The 20,098-nt window shown below is 32.7% G+C and overlaps 1 protein-coding gene across 3 annotated transcripts in view; it reads left to right on the top strand.

Moving 5' to 3' along the window:
- LOC114331861 (receptor expression-enhancing protein 1-like) overlaps nucleotides 1-20,098 on the top strand; it is a 136,392-nt gene that overhangs the window by 48,150 nt on the left and 68,144 nt on the right. For all 3 annotated transcript variants that reach the window (XM_028281539.2, XM_028281541.2, XM_028281542.2), the window contains exon 2: nucleotides 5,650-5,722. In XM_028281539.2, the coding sequence (XP_028137340.1) occupies nucleotides 5,650-5,722 (73 nt within the window). The remainder of the gene's footprint in view (nucleotides 1-5,649; nucleotides 5,723-20,098) is intronic.

The following is a 20,098-nucleotide window of genomic DNA, read 5'->3' as shown; positions in this document are numbered from 1 at the left end:
AAAGTAGTGTGCTATGGAAAAACAAATAAACGTTTTCCAGATACAAACGTATATAATTAATTAAAACAACAGTAAGACAAACAACACTATAAAATATAACAAAGAAGTAAAAGCAACTACTTACTTAGTCTTAGTGACTGCCTAAATGTTCAAATTGTTGCCCATCATTTTCGATGCAAGCGTTTACTCTTTCAAGAGTAGATTGAATAGCAACAGATTTAACTGTTTTAGACCTTTATTTATGGGGACGGATTAAAGACCTTGTTTTTGTCGCTAGGCCCACTACTCGAGAAAACATGATCTAATAGAATCTAGAGAATATGAAACGCCATTCAAAGCATTCTGAAAGCAGAAATTGAGACTGCTGTTCAATCTACTCTTGAAAGAGCAAATGCTTGCATCGAAAATGATGGGCCACAATTTGAACATTTAGGTCGTCACTAAGTAAGTATGTAGTTGCTTTTATTTCTGTGTTATATTAATTTTATAGTGTTGTTTGTCTTGTTGTTTTAATTAATTATATACGTTTACATCTGGCAAATGTTTCTTTGTTTTTCCATAGCACCCTACTTTTCCTTAACCTCGTTTACCGGTGACAGTAACAGTTATGTTTAAAATTTACACATTTCTTAAGATATCTCGAGATAGAAAAAAGGTATAGACATGCGGTTTTCGGTATTATGTTGCTAATTTGGTCTAATTTTGTAATACAGGATTAAAAATGCATACTTGTGTTTAATATTTTCCAAAGAAAACTAGATTTCCGAAAATAATTAAATATCGCCTAGTAGCTGGCATATTACTTATTAGACTATTTTTCAAATAAGACTCTTACATTGACGAAAAAGAGATGTTTTCAATAAGGCCAAATATGCAAAATTCGATTTAGCAGAACCGGACTTACAGCCATTTTTTCATAAGAATGTTCCCACTCACCCCCACCTCTTATTTGCAAAGGTAGACTTAAACTTGTAAAATCAAATATGCGCAGAATTTTATGAAGAATACGATGATTGGATTTCCAGTGCCCTTTCACAAGGTAAATTTTGTAAAATTTTGATTTTTTAATTTTTGATATTCAATTACGCCCTTTAGCGGTAGACCTACAATTATGAAAATAATTTTCAGGCTTTTCCCGAGGCAACTTTTGTTATAAATATTTTTTTCTCAAAGCTGTACCATAAACGGTTCCTGAGATATGGCCGAGAGCCATTCTTATTGGGACACCCGGTACAGCAAATTATTTGTAACCGACAACTCAGCTTAGAGACCTAGAGTTGTAAAATTCGACGTTTGGTCAGTCCTTTTCTATGGAGTGGGAGCCTGGACATTCAAATTAAATACGATAGAAGGCCAAAGTGGAGTAAGCGAAGAATAATGTCATGACTGCACAATATCAGAGCTTGGACGGGCATTAACGTTCAACAATTATTATTACTAAGATCGGCGCAGAATAGAGAATATTTTGATATAGTGGTCGCAATCCTCTATTAATGGAGTGCACCAGAAGAAGGAGTTCCTAATTTTCCTAATGATAATCGATCTTGCTGTGCTCTTCATTAACGCGGAAAAATATTGTACCTATGCAACTTTGGTAAAAAGTATGATACTGTACTCGACGTGTTATATTCTCTTTAGACCAATTTACGATAAGTGTATTAAACCCATGCTTTTGCATTCATTGCAAAAATATCTATTGTACCTAGTTATATTATTCATCATCATCATTGGCTCGACAGCCCTTTCTGGGTCTTGGCCTGTTCCAGGATTCTTCTCCACTCTGATCTGTTTCGTGCTTTTTTTCTCGTTTTTTATTTTTAAAGTTTTTATATCATTTTCTATTTGTTCTAAATATCTCAGCTTTGGTCTTCCTCTTGTTCTTTTTCCTACTGGCATCTGTTTGAATATTTTGTTTGGTATTTCGCCTTCTTCCATTCTTTCTACATATCCCATCCATCGCAGCCGTCCTATTTTAATGAATGTTATGATATCCGGATCCTGGTATATTTCGTATAGTTCAAAGTTGTATCTTATTCGCCAAATTCCATTTTCTTTTGTGCCCTTATATATGTGTCGCAAGATTTTTCTTTCAAAGGTGGCTAGCAATGTTTCCTCTCTTTTAGCGAGTGTCCAGGTTTCTGAGCCGTATGTGAGTACCGGTCTTATTAAGGTTTTGTATATTTGGCATTTTGTTTTCCTTGCGACGTTATCTGATCTTAGTTGCCGAATTAAGCCATGGTAACTTTTATTGGCAATAAATATTCGCCTCTTCACTTCCTCTGCTACGTTATTATCAGATGTGACTAGGGATCCCAAGTATGTAAAGTTTTTTACCCCCTCAATGTTGTATTCTCCTATTGTTATATTTTGTGGCTGCCTTATTTCTGTGTTTTTACTTACCTGCATATATTTTGTTTTGTTCTGGTTGATTTTAAGGCCACTATTTTGTGCAGCTCGTTCTATTTGATTGAATGCCTCTATCATTTCTCTTCTTGATCTTGCGATTATGTCAACATCATCTGCAAATGCTAGTATTTGCACGCTTTTATTAATTATTGTTCCTCGAGTGTTGACTGTTGTGTCCCTCATTATTTTCTCGAGTACGATGTTGAACAAGATGCATGATAGAGCGTCTCCCTGGCGTAGTCCCTTTTTCACATCTATTGTTTCCGTTAGTTCGTTTTGTATCTGGATTTTACTTTCTACTTTTAGAGATTCTTTTATCAGTTCTGTTAGTTGTGTTGGTATATTAAATTCTTTCATTGCTTTTATTAAGAATTCTCGGTTTATATTGTCATATGCGCTTTCGAAGTCTATGAAGAGATGATGTGTGTCGATGTTATGTTCACTTGTTTTTTCGAGGATCTGTCGCAGAACAAATATCTGGTCTATTGTTGACTTCTGTCTACAGAAGCCACTTTGGTACCTGCCAACTATTTTTTCAGCGTGTGGTCTAAGTCTTTCATAAATGACGTTGGACATTATTTTGTATGCTGCATTCAGCAGCGTGATTCCACGGTAGTTATATTATTACTGATTCCAAAAGTACCAAAGAAAAATATCGTGAAACATCAAAAAACAATTTATTTAACCCTCAAATACATATATGCTGTTTCTTACAGTCAACATGTTATTTTATTTTTGAAAACTTTCCTTGGTTATACTTTTAAAAGCAACTTGAAAGTTCGGATTATTTATTGAAGTGGAATATGGAGAGGCCTTGAAAATATTGATTTTTCAGAGGCAAAATTAGGTTTAAACTTGAACCTACGTCAATTAATAAGATGATCCAGAGATCTGTGTTTATCCAATTAATGCATTTAGAATTTGTTGAGTTGTTTGTTCGCACACTGATTGTGATACGATTTTTTTATTTTGTATACGAACAACATTGCTCACAAATCTTATAGTCCAAGTAACGAAGCTTAAAATAGGACAAAACCTCGCAATTTTTACAGAATGGATCGATTTGCATGAAAATTTGAGAATAAGTAGTGGATAGTCCATGGATCAAAATTTATATGATGCCGAAAGGCGCTTTTACCATGGGGGTGGTTGCCACCCCATCTCGGGGGTGGAAATTTTTTATTATATTTTGACCGCAAAAGTTAGTAAAAACATTCATTCTAAGCAAAAAATGTTCTATACATTTTTTTAATAAAATTAATAGTTTTCAATTTATTCGCTATCGAAAGTGTTGGTTTTACATCGAAAAAATCAATGTTGTTAATAAGTTTTCGGCTAATAACTCCAAAAGTTTTCGTTTTATTAAAACAACTTTACTTAACAGAAATGTACCTTTTGAAAAAATAAAGAAAACTGTTTCTTTTAATTTTTTTTAAGACCAATAGTAATCGAGCTATACACTATTAAATGTTAGCTCTTCTTCGTCAAATGCTAAATACTGTAGTTTCAAAGTCAAAAGACAGGGAAACTATGCATTTTTCGAGGATAACTTGTTTAAACTAATTTAAAGTATTTTAAAATATCTATCTCCAGAAATAAAAAAAGTCTTCGGCTCTTATTGGATGAGGCTCCAATAAGAGCCGAAAATCGCGATTCAGAGGACTGGACTGCACTCCGTATTCTAATTGAAAAGTAAGATTGTTTTGCCTTCGCATTGCAACTGAATAAAAATGGTATACATTTTTATTTTATAGTCGTATTACTCCGTAGAGTAACCAGGTGCATTTTCCGTTGGAACTTTACCGAGCTGCAGACGGGGGATGTGAATTGCATAGTGTAGAATTCCTTCCCTTTGTCTTTACTGCATCATCCATTTGGCTTGCAAATTGTAGAAGCCTTGGAGGTGTCACCAGGGAAATGTACCAATAAGTTTTCAATTTAAAAATCTTTTATTCATATTTTTAATATTTTCAATATTATTAATTTTGCTATTAGGATTGAAAACTAACTTCATCTTTCAATTGCCAGATGACGCTAGTCACCTAATACCTTCACTTCGGTTGCGATGGGTGGGAGAAACTCTCGACGCTAATCAATTGGGGTATGGAGAACAGTGCCTACGTTCTTTCCGATGAGGCTCCAATAAGAGCCGAAAATCGCGATTCAGAGGACTGGACTGCGCTCCGTATTCTAATTCTAATTGAAAAGTAAGATTGTTTTGCCTTCGCATTGCAACTGAATAAAAATGGTATACATTTTTATTTTATAGTCGTATTACTCCGTAGAGTAACCAGGTGCATTTTCCGTTGGAACTTTACCGAGCTGCAGACGGGGGATGTGAATTGCATAGTGTAGAATTCCTTCCCTTTGTCTTCACTGCAGCATCCATTTGGCTTGCAAATTGTAGAAGCCTTGGAGGTGTCACCAGGGAAATGTACTAATAAGGTTTCGAAATGTACCAATAAGTTTTCAATTTAAAAATCTTTTAGTAATATTTTAATATTTTCAATATTATTAATTTTGCTATTAGGATTGAAAACTAATTTCATCTTACATTTTTATATTTATAATGACATGTAATGTTTGAGTTTTTCCTTGATTTTACATCACCGCAACGTAGAACTCTCAACCATCTGGGTTGCTGGCCCTGAGAGTAAACCTCTCTAGTTGGATCTAGATGGCAACTTCAATCATTTAAAGAGTTTTCACCCAGATATTTTTAGTGTGTCAAGTATGCATACCTTGTACGCAGTACTGATGATGAAATTGTCATTTCGAAAACGTTCTGTGAAGTAGCCCGAAAGGGTCTTTGTTAATATAAATATACCTTTTATAAAGGATTTTTAATAAATTTTTTATAACATATTGTTATTTCATATTTTTCTTATTTTACGAATTATTCAAATGCAACTTCAACTAAATATTATTTTTTTCTTTTGTCAGGAACCAAAAACATTTACACATACAGTTATGCTGCACCAAAAAATTATTAACTTCTTCGAAAGCATTTATTAAAACTATGGGAAAGCAAACTGTTATTTCCATTTCAAGACTAATGAAACCATAATAGATAGCCTAAGAATCTTATTTATATAGAAATAAGATTATCATCGAAAGCTGCGAAATGTTGCGATGCTTCTTATTTTTCAAACCGTCGCTGTTCCACCTCGGATTGGTTTTGATAAGCCTGGTAGTTGTATGTCACAAAGCAGTAACTTATTTAGTTTTGTATCCTCTGTTTAGATTGCTAATAGGAACCCTATATCCCGCTTATGCTTCATACAAGGCTGTGAGGACGAAGAACGTCAGAGAATACGTAAGTTCAATCATTTAAAATTATTTAGTAAGTATATGAAGAAGGCTATGATTTATAAAATTGAAATTAATTTGTTACATTAAAAAATCTCTAAATATGTATAAGTACATAAGTAAAGTAAAATAGAGAAAGAATAAGTTTTCACTGTAATGGCATATAAAACAACGTAATGTTACTCTACATGCCACCAGACTGAAAACAATGGGAACCTTCTCTGGTTACACCTCCGAGGCTTATACAATTTGCAACCCACACGGATGCTGAGACTAAGGAAGATGGGGGAATTTTACAATTTATAATTCACGTCCCATCTGCTCAGCGCGGTAAAGTTCCAACGAGAATGGTTCCCTTCGTACTCCAATCAGAGTAAACATGTAAATCAAAAATGAATAACCATTTTCAATTTCGTTGCAAAACGAAAATACAGCCGCATCATATTCTAGTCCAATCAGAATTATAAATTGTAAAATTCCCTCATCTTCCTTAGTCTCAGCATCTGTATGGCTTGCAAATTGTAGAAGCCTCGGAGGTGTAACCAGAGAAGGTTCCCATTGTTTTCAGTCTGGTGGGATGTAGGGTAACATTACGTTGTTTTATATGCCATTAGAGTGAAAACTTATTCTTTTGCTAGCAGTTGCCGCTAGGGCATCTATGCCACTTCGTTCGTTGCAATCCGTGACTGCACGCCAGGGTTTGTTTTGGTTGGATCAGAGAGAGCAGCATGTGTGCCTCCTGATGAGAGACTTTTTATTCATCTTTAAAGAGGGAGGGTCTGGAATCTCAGATGAGTCCTGATGAGAGACTAATTAGTTTCTAAACCGGTAGAGGTGCTTGCTGCACTCTCTGATTGGACTAGAATATGATGCGGCTGTATTTTCGTTTTGCAACGAAAAATTGAAAATGGTTATTCATTTTTGATTTAAAATGGAGAAATATGAAAACAGAAATTTCTTTTCTTGATAAGTCGTTGCATCGTTTACTGCCATTTTCTCCAAGTCCTCTCTGAGAGCATATCTCCACCTTTTTCTACATCGTCTTACAGATTTTCTTACATTTGGTCTGTCCCAAAACACATTATTTATAAGGCGATGCAGATGGTCATTGCTGCGTATTACATGTCCTGTTCATCTAAAACGCCGTCTACACTCTCGGCAAAGTCGATCGAAGTTCAACAAGTACGAGAGTGTAGACGGCCACCTTGTGAGACTTTGCTGCGCCTCGGTCTACTTCCATTCGGTGGCGGTCTTTGCGATCAAGTCAAAGGAACGAAGTCCTTATCGCCCGGCGTGAATGTGTTCCTCGAGAAGTAGAACGAGTGTGTAGTGATGGTACTTCGGACTTCGGTCAACTTTGGCGAAGTAACTTCGCCGAGAGTGTGGTGCTCGCTTTAGTCTGTTGGCCTTTATACGTCTTACGATGGTTCTGTCTGAAGAGGGACTCTTAACTCATTGTTGTGTCTGCTCCTCCATTCGTTTGTATGTATCCTCCGTCCAGTATCAAAATCCGTTTGCATATTTAAAAAGAGCCAGATAACTAAGTTTGCTTCAATATTTTGGCCAGACAATTTAATGACATTAATTCTGAAATTATATCGAAATTTTTGTTCCGGACCTGGATTTTTCTTGTGATTAGTAAGTGGGTCGTTTCAATGTAGTAAATAAGTATTGATTGTTTTTAAAATGAGTATTTACTCATTAACTTTCATAATTTATTATTAAAAGTTAATAATACCTGCTTTTTAATATCCGAGTTTTTTAAAATTTCAATAATGTTTAATTTATTAAATTTTCTGCGCAAAAAAGTTGAAGCGAACCATTAAACTTAATTTTTTGTGCTCTTTTCAAATATGCAAACGGATTTTGAAAATTTTAATAAACATATTTTCAATGTCACAATTACTTTATATTTTTTTGTTAATCTGGACCTGGATTTTTCTTGTTATTACTATGTGGGTCGGTCCAATGTAGTAAATAGGTATTAATTAGTTTTAAACTGAGTATTTATTCATTAACTTTAATAATTTAGATATTATTAAAAATTAATTATACCTGCTTTTTCATCTCAGAGCTCTTAAACATTTCAATATAATTTCAAAATTAAAGCCATTAAATGGTTTGGCCAAAAAATTGAAACGAACCATTCAACTTAGTTTTTTGTGCTCTTTTCGATTTTGAAAATTTCGATATACAGGGTGTTGTTTCAAGGTCACAATGAATTAATATGTTTTGTTCATCCGGACCTGGATTTGTCTTGTGATTCGTAGTTGGGTGGTTTGGGTTGTAAATGAGCCGTATGTGTACCAAATATCAAAAAACATACAAGGTGGTTCTAAAGATATCAATCCAGAAAAAATGGGCAAAATCATTAATAAATCGGTTACAAAAATCGGTGGGGCAATAAATGTAGTAGTCCGTTCTTTAACGGTAAAATATTGCAAAACCTCTAAATTTTAAAGAACCGCTTGGATTGACATGAAATTTGGCATACACATAGCTAACAAGTCAAAGAAAAAAAGTGATATTGTCCCGATATGTGCTTTTGCTCTGGGGGTGGTTTTCACCCCCTCTTGGGGGTGAAAAAAATATTCGTCCAAAGAAAGTCAGGAAATGGATAAACTGGCTAATTTTAAGTAACTTTTTTTCTATAGAGTTTTTTCACTAAGTCAATACTTTTCGAGTTATTTGGCAGTGAATATGTTCATTTTTTCAACAAAATAACCACGTTTTTAGACGGTTTTTCGCAAATAACTCAAATAGTAAGTATTTTGCCGAAAAAACATTCTTAGGAAAAGTATAGCCTGTAGAAAATTTAAAAAAAATGGTGTATAGGTATATCACGTCTCTACACTTAGTAGAAGCAGAGTTATTGCTAATGAAAAATAGGTTCATATTCGTCAAATTCCAAATGGAATACTTTAACGTGAAATAACCAAACATGAAGCACATTTCCGCGAAAACTCATTACAACTTATTTAAAGTGTTTAAATAAAGCTTCATTTTTGTTTTATAAAAAAAATTTCTAGCATCAAAATTAAACAAGTTACGCTCAAAATAAAGTTAGTCCCTTTTGTTTTTGGTAAAAATATTGAGAAAATCACCCCCTAATTAGTATCTTAAATGAACTTAATCTTTACGACTTCACAAGTTTCTTGACTCGTGTATATATTGTTTATATGATCTGTAAGTTTCATCGGCTCAAAGTCCTTATTATTGAAAGGGCTGTAGTTAAAAGGGGTTGAACGAGTCACTGATCACGAATGTATGCAAATTTAGAAACACCAAATCTTAATCAATTTTTGTCCAACAGAAAAACAAAAAAATACATGATATTCAGAAAAGCAAATCTGACTTTTTTTGGTTTTCGAGATTTTTGGTATCTCTAACAATTTTTAAGTTATTTTGAAAAAAAGCATATTTTTCAAAATTTAAATTTTAAAAAATTTTACTTTGAAACCAAATTTTTTCAAAAATAAGCACTTTGAACCAATGAAACTTATAGATCATATAAACACAACCTAAGTAAAATAATTTGTGGAGCGGTAACGATTAATTTCATTTAAGTAATTAGAGGGTGGTCTTCCCGATTTTTTTAACACTTTAAAAAAGGTAAAATGAGTTTTCCCCAAAAAGTGCTTATTTTTTTGGATATTTCACGTTGAAATATTCTATTTGAAATTTGGTGAATATGAATCTATTTTTCATTGGCTATAACTCTGGTTCTACGAGATCCAGAGACCTAACACTTACACCATTTTTTTAACTTTTTTATAGGCTATATTTTTGCTAAGAACGTTTTTTTCGACAAAATACTTACTTTTTGAGTTATTTGCGAAAAACCGTCTAAAAACGTGGTTATTTTGTTGAAAAAATGAACATATTCACTCGCAAATAACACGAAAAGTGTTGACTTGGCGAAAAAGCTCTATAGAACAAAATTTACTTAAAATTAGTCAGTTTATCCATTTCCGGACTTATTTTGGACATATATTTTTTCACCCCCAAAGAGGGGGTGAAAGTCACCCCCAGGGCAAAAGCATACATCGGCACAATATCACTTTTTTTCTTTGACATGTAAGCTATACGTATGCCAAATTTCATGTCAATCCAAGCGGTTCTTTAAAATTTAGAGCAAAAACCGTGAAATAATGGACTATAGTACATATATCTAGAACGGCCTCAGCGACTTGTATTCACCATTGTATTTCTGTTTCCCATTGAAACACCTTGTATAAATATTCAGTGAAAAACATACCACAAGAAAATAATTTTAGAAACATATTAGCTTGAATTTATTTGCGTAGCATCCTTTTCAAACAAGCTATAGCTCTCCAAAAAGTGTTGCACGAATTTTGTGGAGCACAGTAGCTTTCGTGAGGAGGTTTATATTTTATTAAAGTATTATCATGGGAATCATTTATAAATCAAAACCATCCCACAAACATTACGAATTTGTCAAAAAGATATTAGAGAGAAATCTGTAAAAGATGTCATGCGATGTTTTGTTCTGTTAATATATTATGAAGGCCAGTAGTTTCACAATACATTTTCACTTTTCGTTTTAAAATAGTAACGACACATGTTTTCTGCATTGTCCTGTTTGAGCATTATGTTAATGATTATTATTTGCTTCCGTCGTTATATTTAAATAATGACCACAATGTTTTTATTCTCGTATGTACGCTTTATAAAACACAAATACAAATTACTGCAAAAGTAACACCTACTTGAGATAAATATAGTAATAGCCCAATCAAATAAAATCAAAATGTACTTTCGTACAGGTTGGAACAAATTTTATACCAAAGTTCAGGTGAAAACAAAATATATTTTCAAGAAAGTATCTTATATAAGGGAATAATTATTTAAATAATGATTAAAAGTGGGTCATTTTTGCATACAATTTACTTAACTGCTGCGGTAATTCATGTTTTTATGAAATTGTAACTCATGTTAAAAAAAATATTTACAATTTTTTTCTTCAAAACTGAAGGAACAATCTTTGATATACATTGTTCTTCTTTTACATCTATATGTATCAAATGCTCTTTTCACAGTGTTTGTTGCCATACTCCTCCGAAACGGTTTGACCGATTTTTATGTGGCAGATATATTCGACCGGACTCGGAGTAGGTTGTTATCTATATTTCATACCCGTACGTCATAAGGGAGTTGCCCATGACTGTGTAACTCTCACAATAATGACGTAAAAAATACGAAATTAAGTAGGTAGACTCCTTGCTATTCCGAGCAGAACCGTACTAAAATTTTTTCTCTAGCTCAATCGGTGTCCGAAATACAATATCTCAAGCCGTAGACATATTCTGAGGACAGAAGAAGAACGAGCGACAAATTTCATAGAAGAGAAGTGGAACAGTTTAACTTTGGGACTCAAATGGGCAAAATATGAATTTTTTAATTTACGAAATTTTCAAAAAATATCTCTAAACCATAAAATATCAAGGAAAGTCAAAGGAGAGTACAGGAAGAAAAAATAGAAAAAACCATTGAACAAAATAAAAGTATGAAGTGCTTAAAACCACAGCTTGGAACCTTACAGATTAATAGTATAAAGAACAAAAAAGGTATAGAGACCAATAATATAGAAGAAATTGTACAGATAACACAAGAATATTATAAAAACCTCTACAATACAAAACAGAAACCAACACAAGAAATCCTTAAGCAACTACAAATAAAAATAAAAAATGTCAATTCCGACTTACAACCAAAAATCAGTAAGAATGAGATAAAAGAGCACTCAAGGAGATGAAGAATAATAAATCGCCAGGAAAAGACGGCATAATAGTAGAAATGCTAAAAAGTGGTGGGAAAACAACTAGAGAAGTTTTGTACATACTTATGTACAATACATATGTACATACAGTAACATTGTTACTATTTAAGAAAGGAGATAAAAAGGATCTAAAGATTTACAGACCCATAACTTTACTAAATGTGATGTACAAACTATTAACCAAGATATTAACAAACAGATTAACAACTAAATTAGATGGATACCAGGCAAAAGAACAAGCCGGATTTAGAAAGAGCTTCAGTACAAGTGACCACCGTTTAACGATGAAGATATTAATCGAAAAAGCTAACGAATATCATATCCCGCTATACATGGCATTTATTGACTTCGAAAAAGCATTTGATAGTGTGGAACACTGGCAATAAAGACAAAACAGCAGAATAGACTACATATATACCGACTTAATTAAAAATATATATGATAAGGCAACAACAACTATTAAGCTAATGAAACAAACAGAGCCTATTAAAATAAACCGAGAAGTAAGACAAGGACATACCAGCTCTCCCAAGCTATTCAACCAAGCGCTAGAAGATGTATTCAAACAACTACACTGGGATGGCTTGGGTATAAACATAAACGGGCAATATCTGAATCACTTACGATATGCTGATGATATTGTATTAATAACAGAAAGAAGTAAACAATTACAAAGAAAGATGGAAGAACTAGATAGGGAATCGACAAAGATAGGACTGAAGATGAATCTGTAAAATATTAATATGAATTTGTAAAACAAAAACCATGACCAATCAACAAGAAGAACTAATAATTACAGTGGCACAAACAAGAATAGAACAAGTAAAAGAGTATATATATATATATATATATATATATATATATATATATATATATATATATATATATATATATATACAGGGTGTCCCAGACTAAGTTACCCACGCTATATCTCTTAAACGAATAGAGATTTTCGAATGGGACAAAAGGTGATATATTCTACTTGTAATACACTTTAATATGGCGTACAAAAAATCATCCCCTAAATAATCATCCCTTAGTTACAACCCCTAACTTTAATTTTTTTAATAGCACCCTGTATATTTTTGTATAGTTTTGGATGTGGTCTTTTATCGTCTATTCAACACATTTTTTGAAAATAAAATCGGTTCGTATATAACCTAGAAACTATCAGTTTATTTTTGTTAAATTGTGTGTCCCAGACTAATTTATCCAGGCTATATTTCTTAAGCGAATAGAGATTTTCGAATGGCACAAAACTGATCTATTCCATTTGTAATACACTTTCATATGGCGTAGAAAAAATTCATCCCCTAAATATTCATCCCTAACTTACAGGGTGCTATTAAAAAAAATAAAGTAAAGGGTTGTAACTAAGGGATGAATATTTAGGGGATATTTTTTTTCTAGGCCATATTAAAGTGTATTACAAATGTAATAGATTATTTTTGTCCCATTCGAAAATCTCTATTCGTTTATGAAATATAGCCTTGATAAATTAGTCTGGGACACACAATTAACAAAACTAAACTGATATTTTCTTGGTTATTTACGAACCGATTTTATTTTCAAAAAATGTGTTGAATAGACGATAGAAGACCACATCCAAAACTATAAAAAAATATATAGGGTGCTATTAAAAAAATTAAAGTTAGGGGTTGTAACTAAGGGATGATTATTTAGGGGATGATTTTTTTGTACGTTATATTAAAGTGTATTACAAGTAGAATATATCACCTTTTGTCCCATTCGAAAATCTCTATTCCTTTAAGAGATATAGCGTGGGTAAGTTAGTCTGGGACACCCTGTATATATCTGTATATCTAGGACAAATCACTAGATTAAATAAAAAAAATCTGTATACACCGTAAAAAAAATCAAACCGAAGAAATAAAGAGAATAATAAGATTGGCCTGGGCATCATTCGGAAAACTGTCTTATATTCTAAAGAACAGAAAATACCCGTAATAGCTAAAAACAAGAGTATTCAATCAATGTATACTCCCTGTTCTAATATATGGCTCTCAGACATGCGAGGTTTACAAAAGAAAATATGGAAAAAATAGCAAAGACAAAAAGATCCATGGAAAGACAAATGCTGAACATTAAACTATCAGACAGGAAAAGAAACGAATGGATCCGTAACAAAACAAAAGTGAAAGATGTCTCTACCCAAGTAGCAAAGCTTAAATGGAAGTTCGCCGGACACACCCTACGGCAGAAGGATGAAAGATGGACTAAGATGATTATACATTGGAGACCGTGAAACCACAAACGAAAAAGGGGAAGGCCACAAATGCAAATTGCCCAAGATAGAGAGGCATGGAAGAAGGAAGAGGAGGCCTATATCCAAGGATGGATGTTTAGGGCTGATTAGATAGATAGATCTCTAAACGGAACTTTTTTGACGAACCGTAAGCAGGAGAAAAATTCTGAGCACACAAAAAGAACAAGCAGCAAATTATAAAATTTTATTTAATTTTAATTAATTTTATTTAATGTAAGTATTTTATTTATTTTCGTTTATTTTATTTTATTTCATTTTTTTTTCTTTTATTTTATTAAATTTTATTTATTTTTATTAGATTCTATTTACTTTTATTCAATTTCATTTAATTTTAATTTACTTCATTTACTTTTTTATTTAATTTTGTTTAGTTTTATTTTATTTTATTTAATCAACGCTTATAGAGTTGGAACCACTCCGATCCCAATCATAAATACAGGGTTGTTTTGAATGTAGATAAAATAAAGCTGTTATATTCATTATAAGATAACCAAATTTAAGATTGTAACTGTTGCACTACAAACTTTATTTTGTTACTTCTAACTAAACTTTATTACTTCAAACATCATGTGTAGGGGAAGGACGTGTACCTCTGGACGTTTGTACCTTTGGACAACTTAAGTATTTCGAAAACTACAAACAGTATGAATCTACAAAGCGTCAGCTATAATATTTTATGTAGAGTTGGCAACAGTTTATGAAAAACGTGTTTGTTACTGTGTGTTTAGAGCTCCGAGCTGGTGTTGAAAATTTTTATTGATAAAAGTAAGTTTATTAGCAATATTCACCAACATTTATTTTGGCAATCGCTGTAGTTATTGCAAAACTTTTGATAACATAATAAAGAGTGATAATCTAGATAGCACTTATGCATAATATTTTTTGTTGTATCTTAACCTAAAATAGATTATCGTGTTTAAAACTTTAAATAAGCGCTGCTTGTACCTGTGGACACACCGTTGCTTGTACCTCTGGACGTGTCCAAAGGTACAAGAACGTTTTTATCGTAATTCTTGTAACGAGAATAATAATTTGTTACAGTGCCACGCAGTAAAATTGGTAGAAAGCGGGAACATGTACCACAAGAATCATTGAAGGAGGCATTGCATGAAGTTTTGACGAATAATGCATCTATTCGTAGCGTGGCGAAGAAATGGCATATAAGTAAATTTACGTTACACAATTATATGAAAAAGCAGCATAATTTGGTAACCAGTATTAATGATATCATAGTTTCGCCACCAAACTACTGTTTTCATAAAGTATTTAGTGTTGCAGAAGAGAAGGAACTGTTTAATTATCTAGAAAAAGCTGCCTATCTTCATTTGGGACTTATTAATATCCGAACTAGAAAATTGGCATTTAATTATGCCACAGTGTTAGGTAAAAAAATACCAGACTCGTGGCAAGACAAGCAAATTGCAGGCCGAGAATGGCTAGTTCAATACAGAAAGAGATGGCCGGCGTTCTCTCTAAGGAAACCAGAGGCAACAAGTTTAGCTAGAGCCACTAGTTTTAATAAAAACAACGTTGAGCAATTTTTTAATAATTACACTAATGTTATGAAGATGTATCAATTTGGTCCTGAACGTATATATAATTTGGATGAAACTTCAAATTTTACAGTACATAAACCATCTAAAATATTAGCGCCTAAGACCATTAAACAACTTGGGAGTTTAACCTCCGCAGAAAGAGGAAATAATATTACAATGATAGCTTGCGTAAATGCAGCAGGTCAAACTATCCCACCATTATTTATATTTCCTCGTGTGCACTATAAAGATCACATGACAAATGGAGGTCCACCCGGATGCATTGGGGCAGCAAATCCTTCAGGATGGTCATCAGCAAAGATTTTTCTGCAATTTTTGGAACACATAATATCTTACACTAAACCTACCCAGGAAAAGCCGATACTGATTGTCATGGATAATCATGATACGCATATTTCAATAGACGTAATTGATAAAGCCAAAAATTCCGGTGTAGTTTTATTAACAATTCATCCACATACATCGCACAAAATGCAGCCCTTGGACACAGTGGTTTTTGGTCCATACAAAACTTTTTACCACAAAACTGCAGAAGACTGGATGTTAAGTAATCCTGGTAAACCAATAAGTATTTATGACGTTGCAGGCATTGCAGGAAAAGCTTATCTACAAGCATTCACACCAAAAAATATTGTAAAAAGTTTTGAGGTTACAGGTTTGTGGCCAGTTAACACCAATATTTTTACAGAAGAGGAATATCTGCAATCGTACGTTACAGATCGACCGGAGACAACAATGGCTGATAAATCTACATCATCTACCGCTCCTTGTGACCAAACTTCCAATTGTTTGACTTTAATCCCAGCTGAACATTTATCTACCCCGTCTACTTCCGTTTCTAATCCTGTTCCGTCCACTTCTTTTCAAGTTGATTATCCAACTTCAGGGTCTTTAGCTGCACCACAGAAAGAATATGCATCACCTGTAACCGATCTGCCTCTCAATATCTCTATAGAGTCTATAGCACCGTTTCCAAAAGCGCCACCTAGAAAAGATTTAAAAGGCAGAGGAATGCGTAAGAAAGGAAAAACTAGAATTTTAACCAGTACACCAGAGAAACTTGCTATTGGGACCGTGCAAGTTCGGCAAAGCGACCTCTATTTCTACGCTCTGTACTTTTATTCGCACTTTTAATTATATTGGCCAATTATATTAGTCCTGGTTGCTGGATAATTGTCAAGGCCATAGTCCAAAAAAATAATAAGAAGAAAAAATAAGATGCAGGTTATGCTATGCAAACGTAAACAATTGTATGTAGTAAATAAAATTAGTTATTAAAATGCAGTACTGCAAGCAAAATACAATTAATTAAATTAACCTTTATACAGGGTGTCCCGAAAAGATTGGTCATAAATTATACCACAGATTCTGGGGTCAAAAATAGGTTGATTAAACCTCACTTACCTATATACAATAGTGCACACAAAAAAAGTTACAGCCGTTTGAAGTTACAAAATCAAAATCGATTTTTTTTAATATGTCGAAAACTCCTAGAAGTTTTTTATTGAAAATGGACATGAGGAATCTTTATCGTAGCAACATCTTAAAAAAAAATTATAGTGAAATTTGTGTACCCCATAAAAATTTTATGGGGGTTTTGTTCCCTTAAACCCCCCAAACTTTTATGTACGTTCCAATTAAATTATTATTGTGGCATCATTAGTTAAACACAATATTTTTAAAACTTTTTTGCCTCTTAGTACTTTTTTGATAAGCCAGTGTTTATCGAGATATTTTGAATATTTGTCGAATCCACCACCTATTTGTATATGGTTAAGTATGATTATAGACACCTGTTAATAATCTGAAAATTTATTTATAACTTAAATTTTTTGGTATATTTTGAAAAAGAAGCCACATCTCGATAAAAGTTGACTTATCAAAAAAAGACTAAGAGACAAAAAAGTTTTAAAAACACTGTGTTTAACTAATGGTACCACAATAATAGTTTAATTGGAACGTACACAAACATTTGGGGGGTTTAAAGGAACAAAACCCCCATAATTTTTTTATGTAAATATAGTAAAAAAGTAGCCGCATCTCGATAAAAACTGGCTTATCGAAAAAATACTAAGAGGCAAAAAAGTTTTAAAAACGTTGATTCAACTAATGGTACCACAATAATGAATTAATTGGAACGTACACAAAAGTTTGGGGGGGTTCAAGGGAACAAAATCCCCATAAATTTTTTATGGGGTGGACAAATTTCACTATAATTTGGTTTTAAGGTGGGCCTGTCATAAGAATTATACATGCCGGTTTTCAATAAAAAATTTTTGAGAGTTTTCGATATATTGAAAAAAATCGATTTTCATTTTGTAACTTCAAAGGGCTGTAACTTTTTTTATGAGCACATTTGTACTAAGGTAAGTTAGGTTCAACCGAACTATTTTTGACCCCAGAATGTGTGGTATAATTTATGACCATTCTTTTCGGGACACCCTGTATAATAATTGCATATCATATCAATATTGTGGAGCAATATATAATTTTTCTGCTTCAATGACAGAAGGTATGAAATATACGTCAATTTGACAATTTCAATTGACAATATGAAATATTTAAGATAGTTGCAATACTCTTCGCGACTCGCGCACGGTCGTTTCCAATGAACTGTCAATACGGATGGAATGGCCCTGTCCCATTCAAATAGTGAAGCGAGATTGCCACCAACATACAAGAGAGAGGTTCTAGAGAGAGACAGACAAGGTGCTGGAGAATTTGACAGGCCGTGTAATTTGAGTTGCCTATCTATATTAATGGACCCGATTGAATCAGTATTGACAGTTCGTTGAATGGACTTCATATTTTAACTTTCAGGGCTGATTGGCAGTACATATTTCAAAATTTAAATACTTTTTTGTATTTACAGAGTAAATAGAGTACATAGTACCATACTTGGTGTTTAAATCAGTTTAAATACTTTTTAGAATTGTTATTTGTATTTATCAAAACAAATACATACTTTTCTAAAGTATTTGGGAGTTAAATAATTTTAAAACTATTTAAATACTAAATTAGTGACTGTTTTATATAAAGTGAAGAAGTCCTTGATTATGTTTTTATGTTACTTTTAAGAATTTTACTTTTATATTTCCCCGATTTAAGTTGATATAGGCAACTCAAATTACACGGCCTGTCAAAGTTTCCAGCACCTTGTCTGTCTCTCTCTAGGACCTCTCTCTTGTATCGTGGCTGCATTGCGTGTCTTCGTGCCTATTCCATCTGTATTGACAGTTCATTGGTCGTTTCTCGTTTCCCTTCCAAGTACTTGCACACCGCGAATTATGTCAGAGCTGCTAAACAGAAAAAAAAAAGTCAACGCCAAGAGAAAAGAAACCTAAGGAAAAGGTAAAAAAGAAGCTATATAAACTTCCTTCTAGTTCTTCATCTGATAGTGAAGATGACAATTAAATACCTTTCTGTGACACGTCTGATGAAATGGATTGTGATAATATGGTTGAAGAACATGATTTTCCTGAGTTCCCATCAGAAATAGGTCTTGATATAGTAGTAGGAGACTTTATTTTGGTTAAGCTCTGTTCTAAAAAGTTAGTTAAACATTACGTAGCTAAAGTGCTGGAAACGATTGATAATAATACTAGTTATATTGTAAAATTTTATGCGAAGACTCAACAAAACTTTCATTTCATAGAAGGAAAAGAAGAACCATATGCAGTCGATTTTCAAGACATAGTGCTTAAATTACCACTGCCTCAAAGCGTGGGAGAATCAAAAAGGTTTATTTCTCATATTAAATTCAATGTAACTTTTGACAATTATAATATGTTTTAATATACTCATTGAAAAATATTTTATTAGTATTGTTATTAGTAATAAACAATATTTTAGTTGACTATACATTTTTATGATGATTAAAAAATATATAACACATATTTGTAATTAATTTTTTATACGTCCAAAGATACAACCTCTGTCCAAAGGTACATACAAACCAGTCCAAAGGTAGACGTAGGTGCTGTCCCTTTGGACAATATGACAGTATTTTAACAAATGCATGTTGATTTTAAAATGGTGCAACTTATAGATTATACAAAATTCACAATAATTCAAAACAGTCTGATAAATAGGTTGCACTAGAAGATTTTTTTCTTAGCAGTATAATTTCTCTAATAAAAAAATCCAAAAGCAATATTTTGTGAAATGTCCAGAGGTACACGTTCTTACCCTAATTAATTAAAAATAATAATAACACCGAATTCACATCGAGCATTTTTTGTTTATTAATTACGAATTCCTTTTGTTTATTTTAAGTTTATTGTATACCAAAGTTTGTTTTTATCTATTGAGGCAGTACGAAGTCTGCCGGGTCAGCTAGTACTTTCTTAAAAATATCTTTTGTTTTCACCTAAACTTTGATATAAAATTTATACCAACCTGTACGGAATTACTTTTTGATTTTATTTTACTGGGCTAAAATTACTGCAAAAGTAACACCTACTTAGAGATAAATATAGTAATGAATTACCGACTGAAGTTTTTGATGGTGAATGGAACAGTCCATATATGGACACTTGAAATGAAATTTTACAGATTACCAAGAGCTGGTTTTATTTTTTGCTTTTATTTTAACTGTTACTTTTAGCTGATGTAACTATAAATGGTGGTACCATAAGCGGTGCCAACATTTTTTTATCTGATTATATAGGAAAAAATATGTAGAGATCAAGATTATTAATTTAATAATCACCTGCTTCTTTAGAAGATTTATTTTAATGC

This window comes from Diabrotica virgifera, chromosome 5 (genome assembly GCF_917563875.1).
Source record: "Diabrotica virgifera virgifera chromosome 5, PGI_DIABVI_V3a".
NCBI lineage: Eukaryota > Metazoa > Arthropoda > Insecta > Coleoptera > Chrysomelidae > Diabrotica > Diabrotica virgifera.
This window is presented reverse-complemented; position numbering and strand designations above follow the sequence as displayed.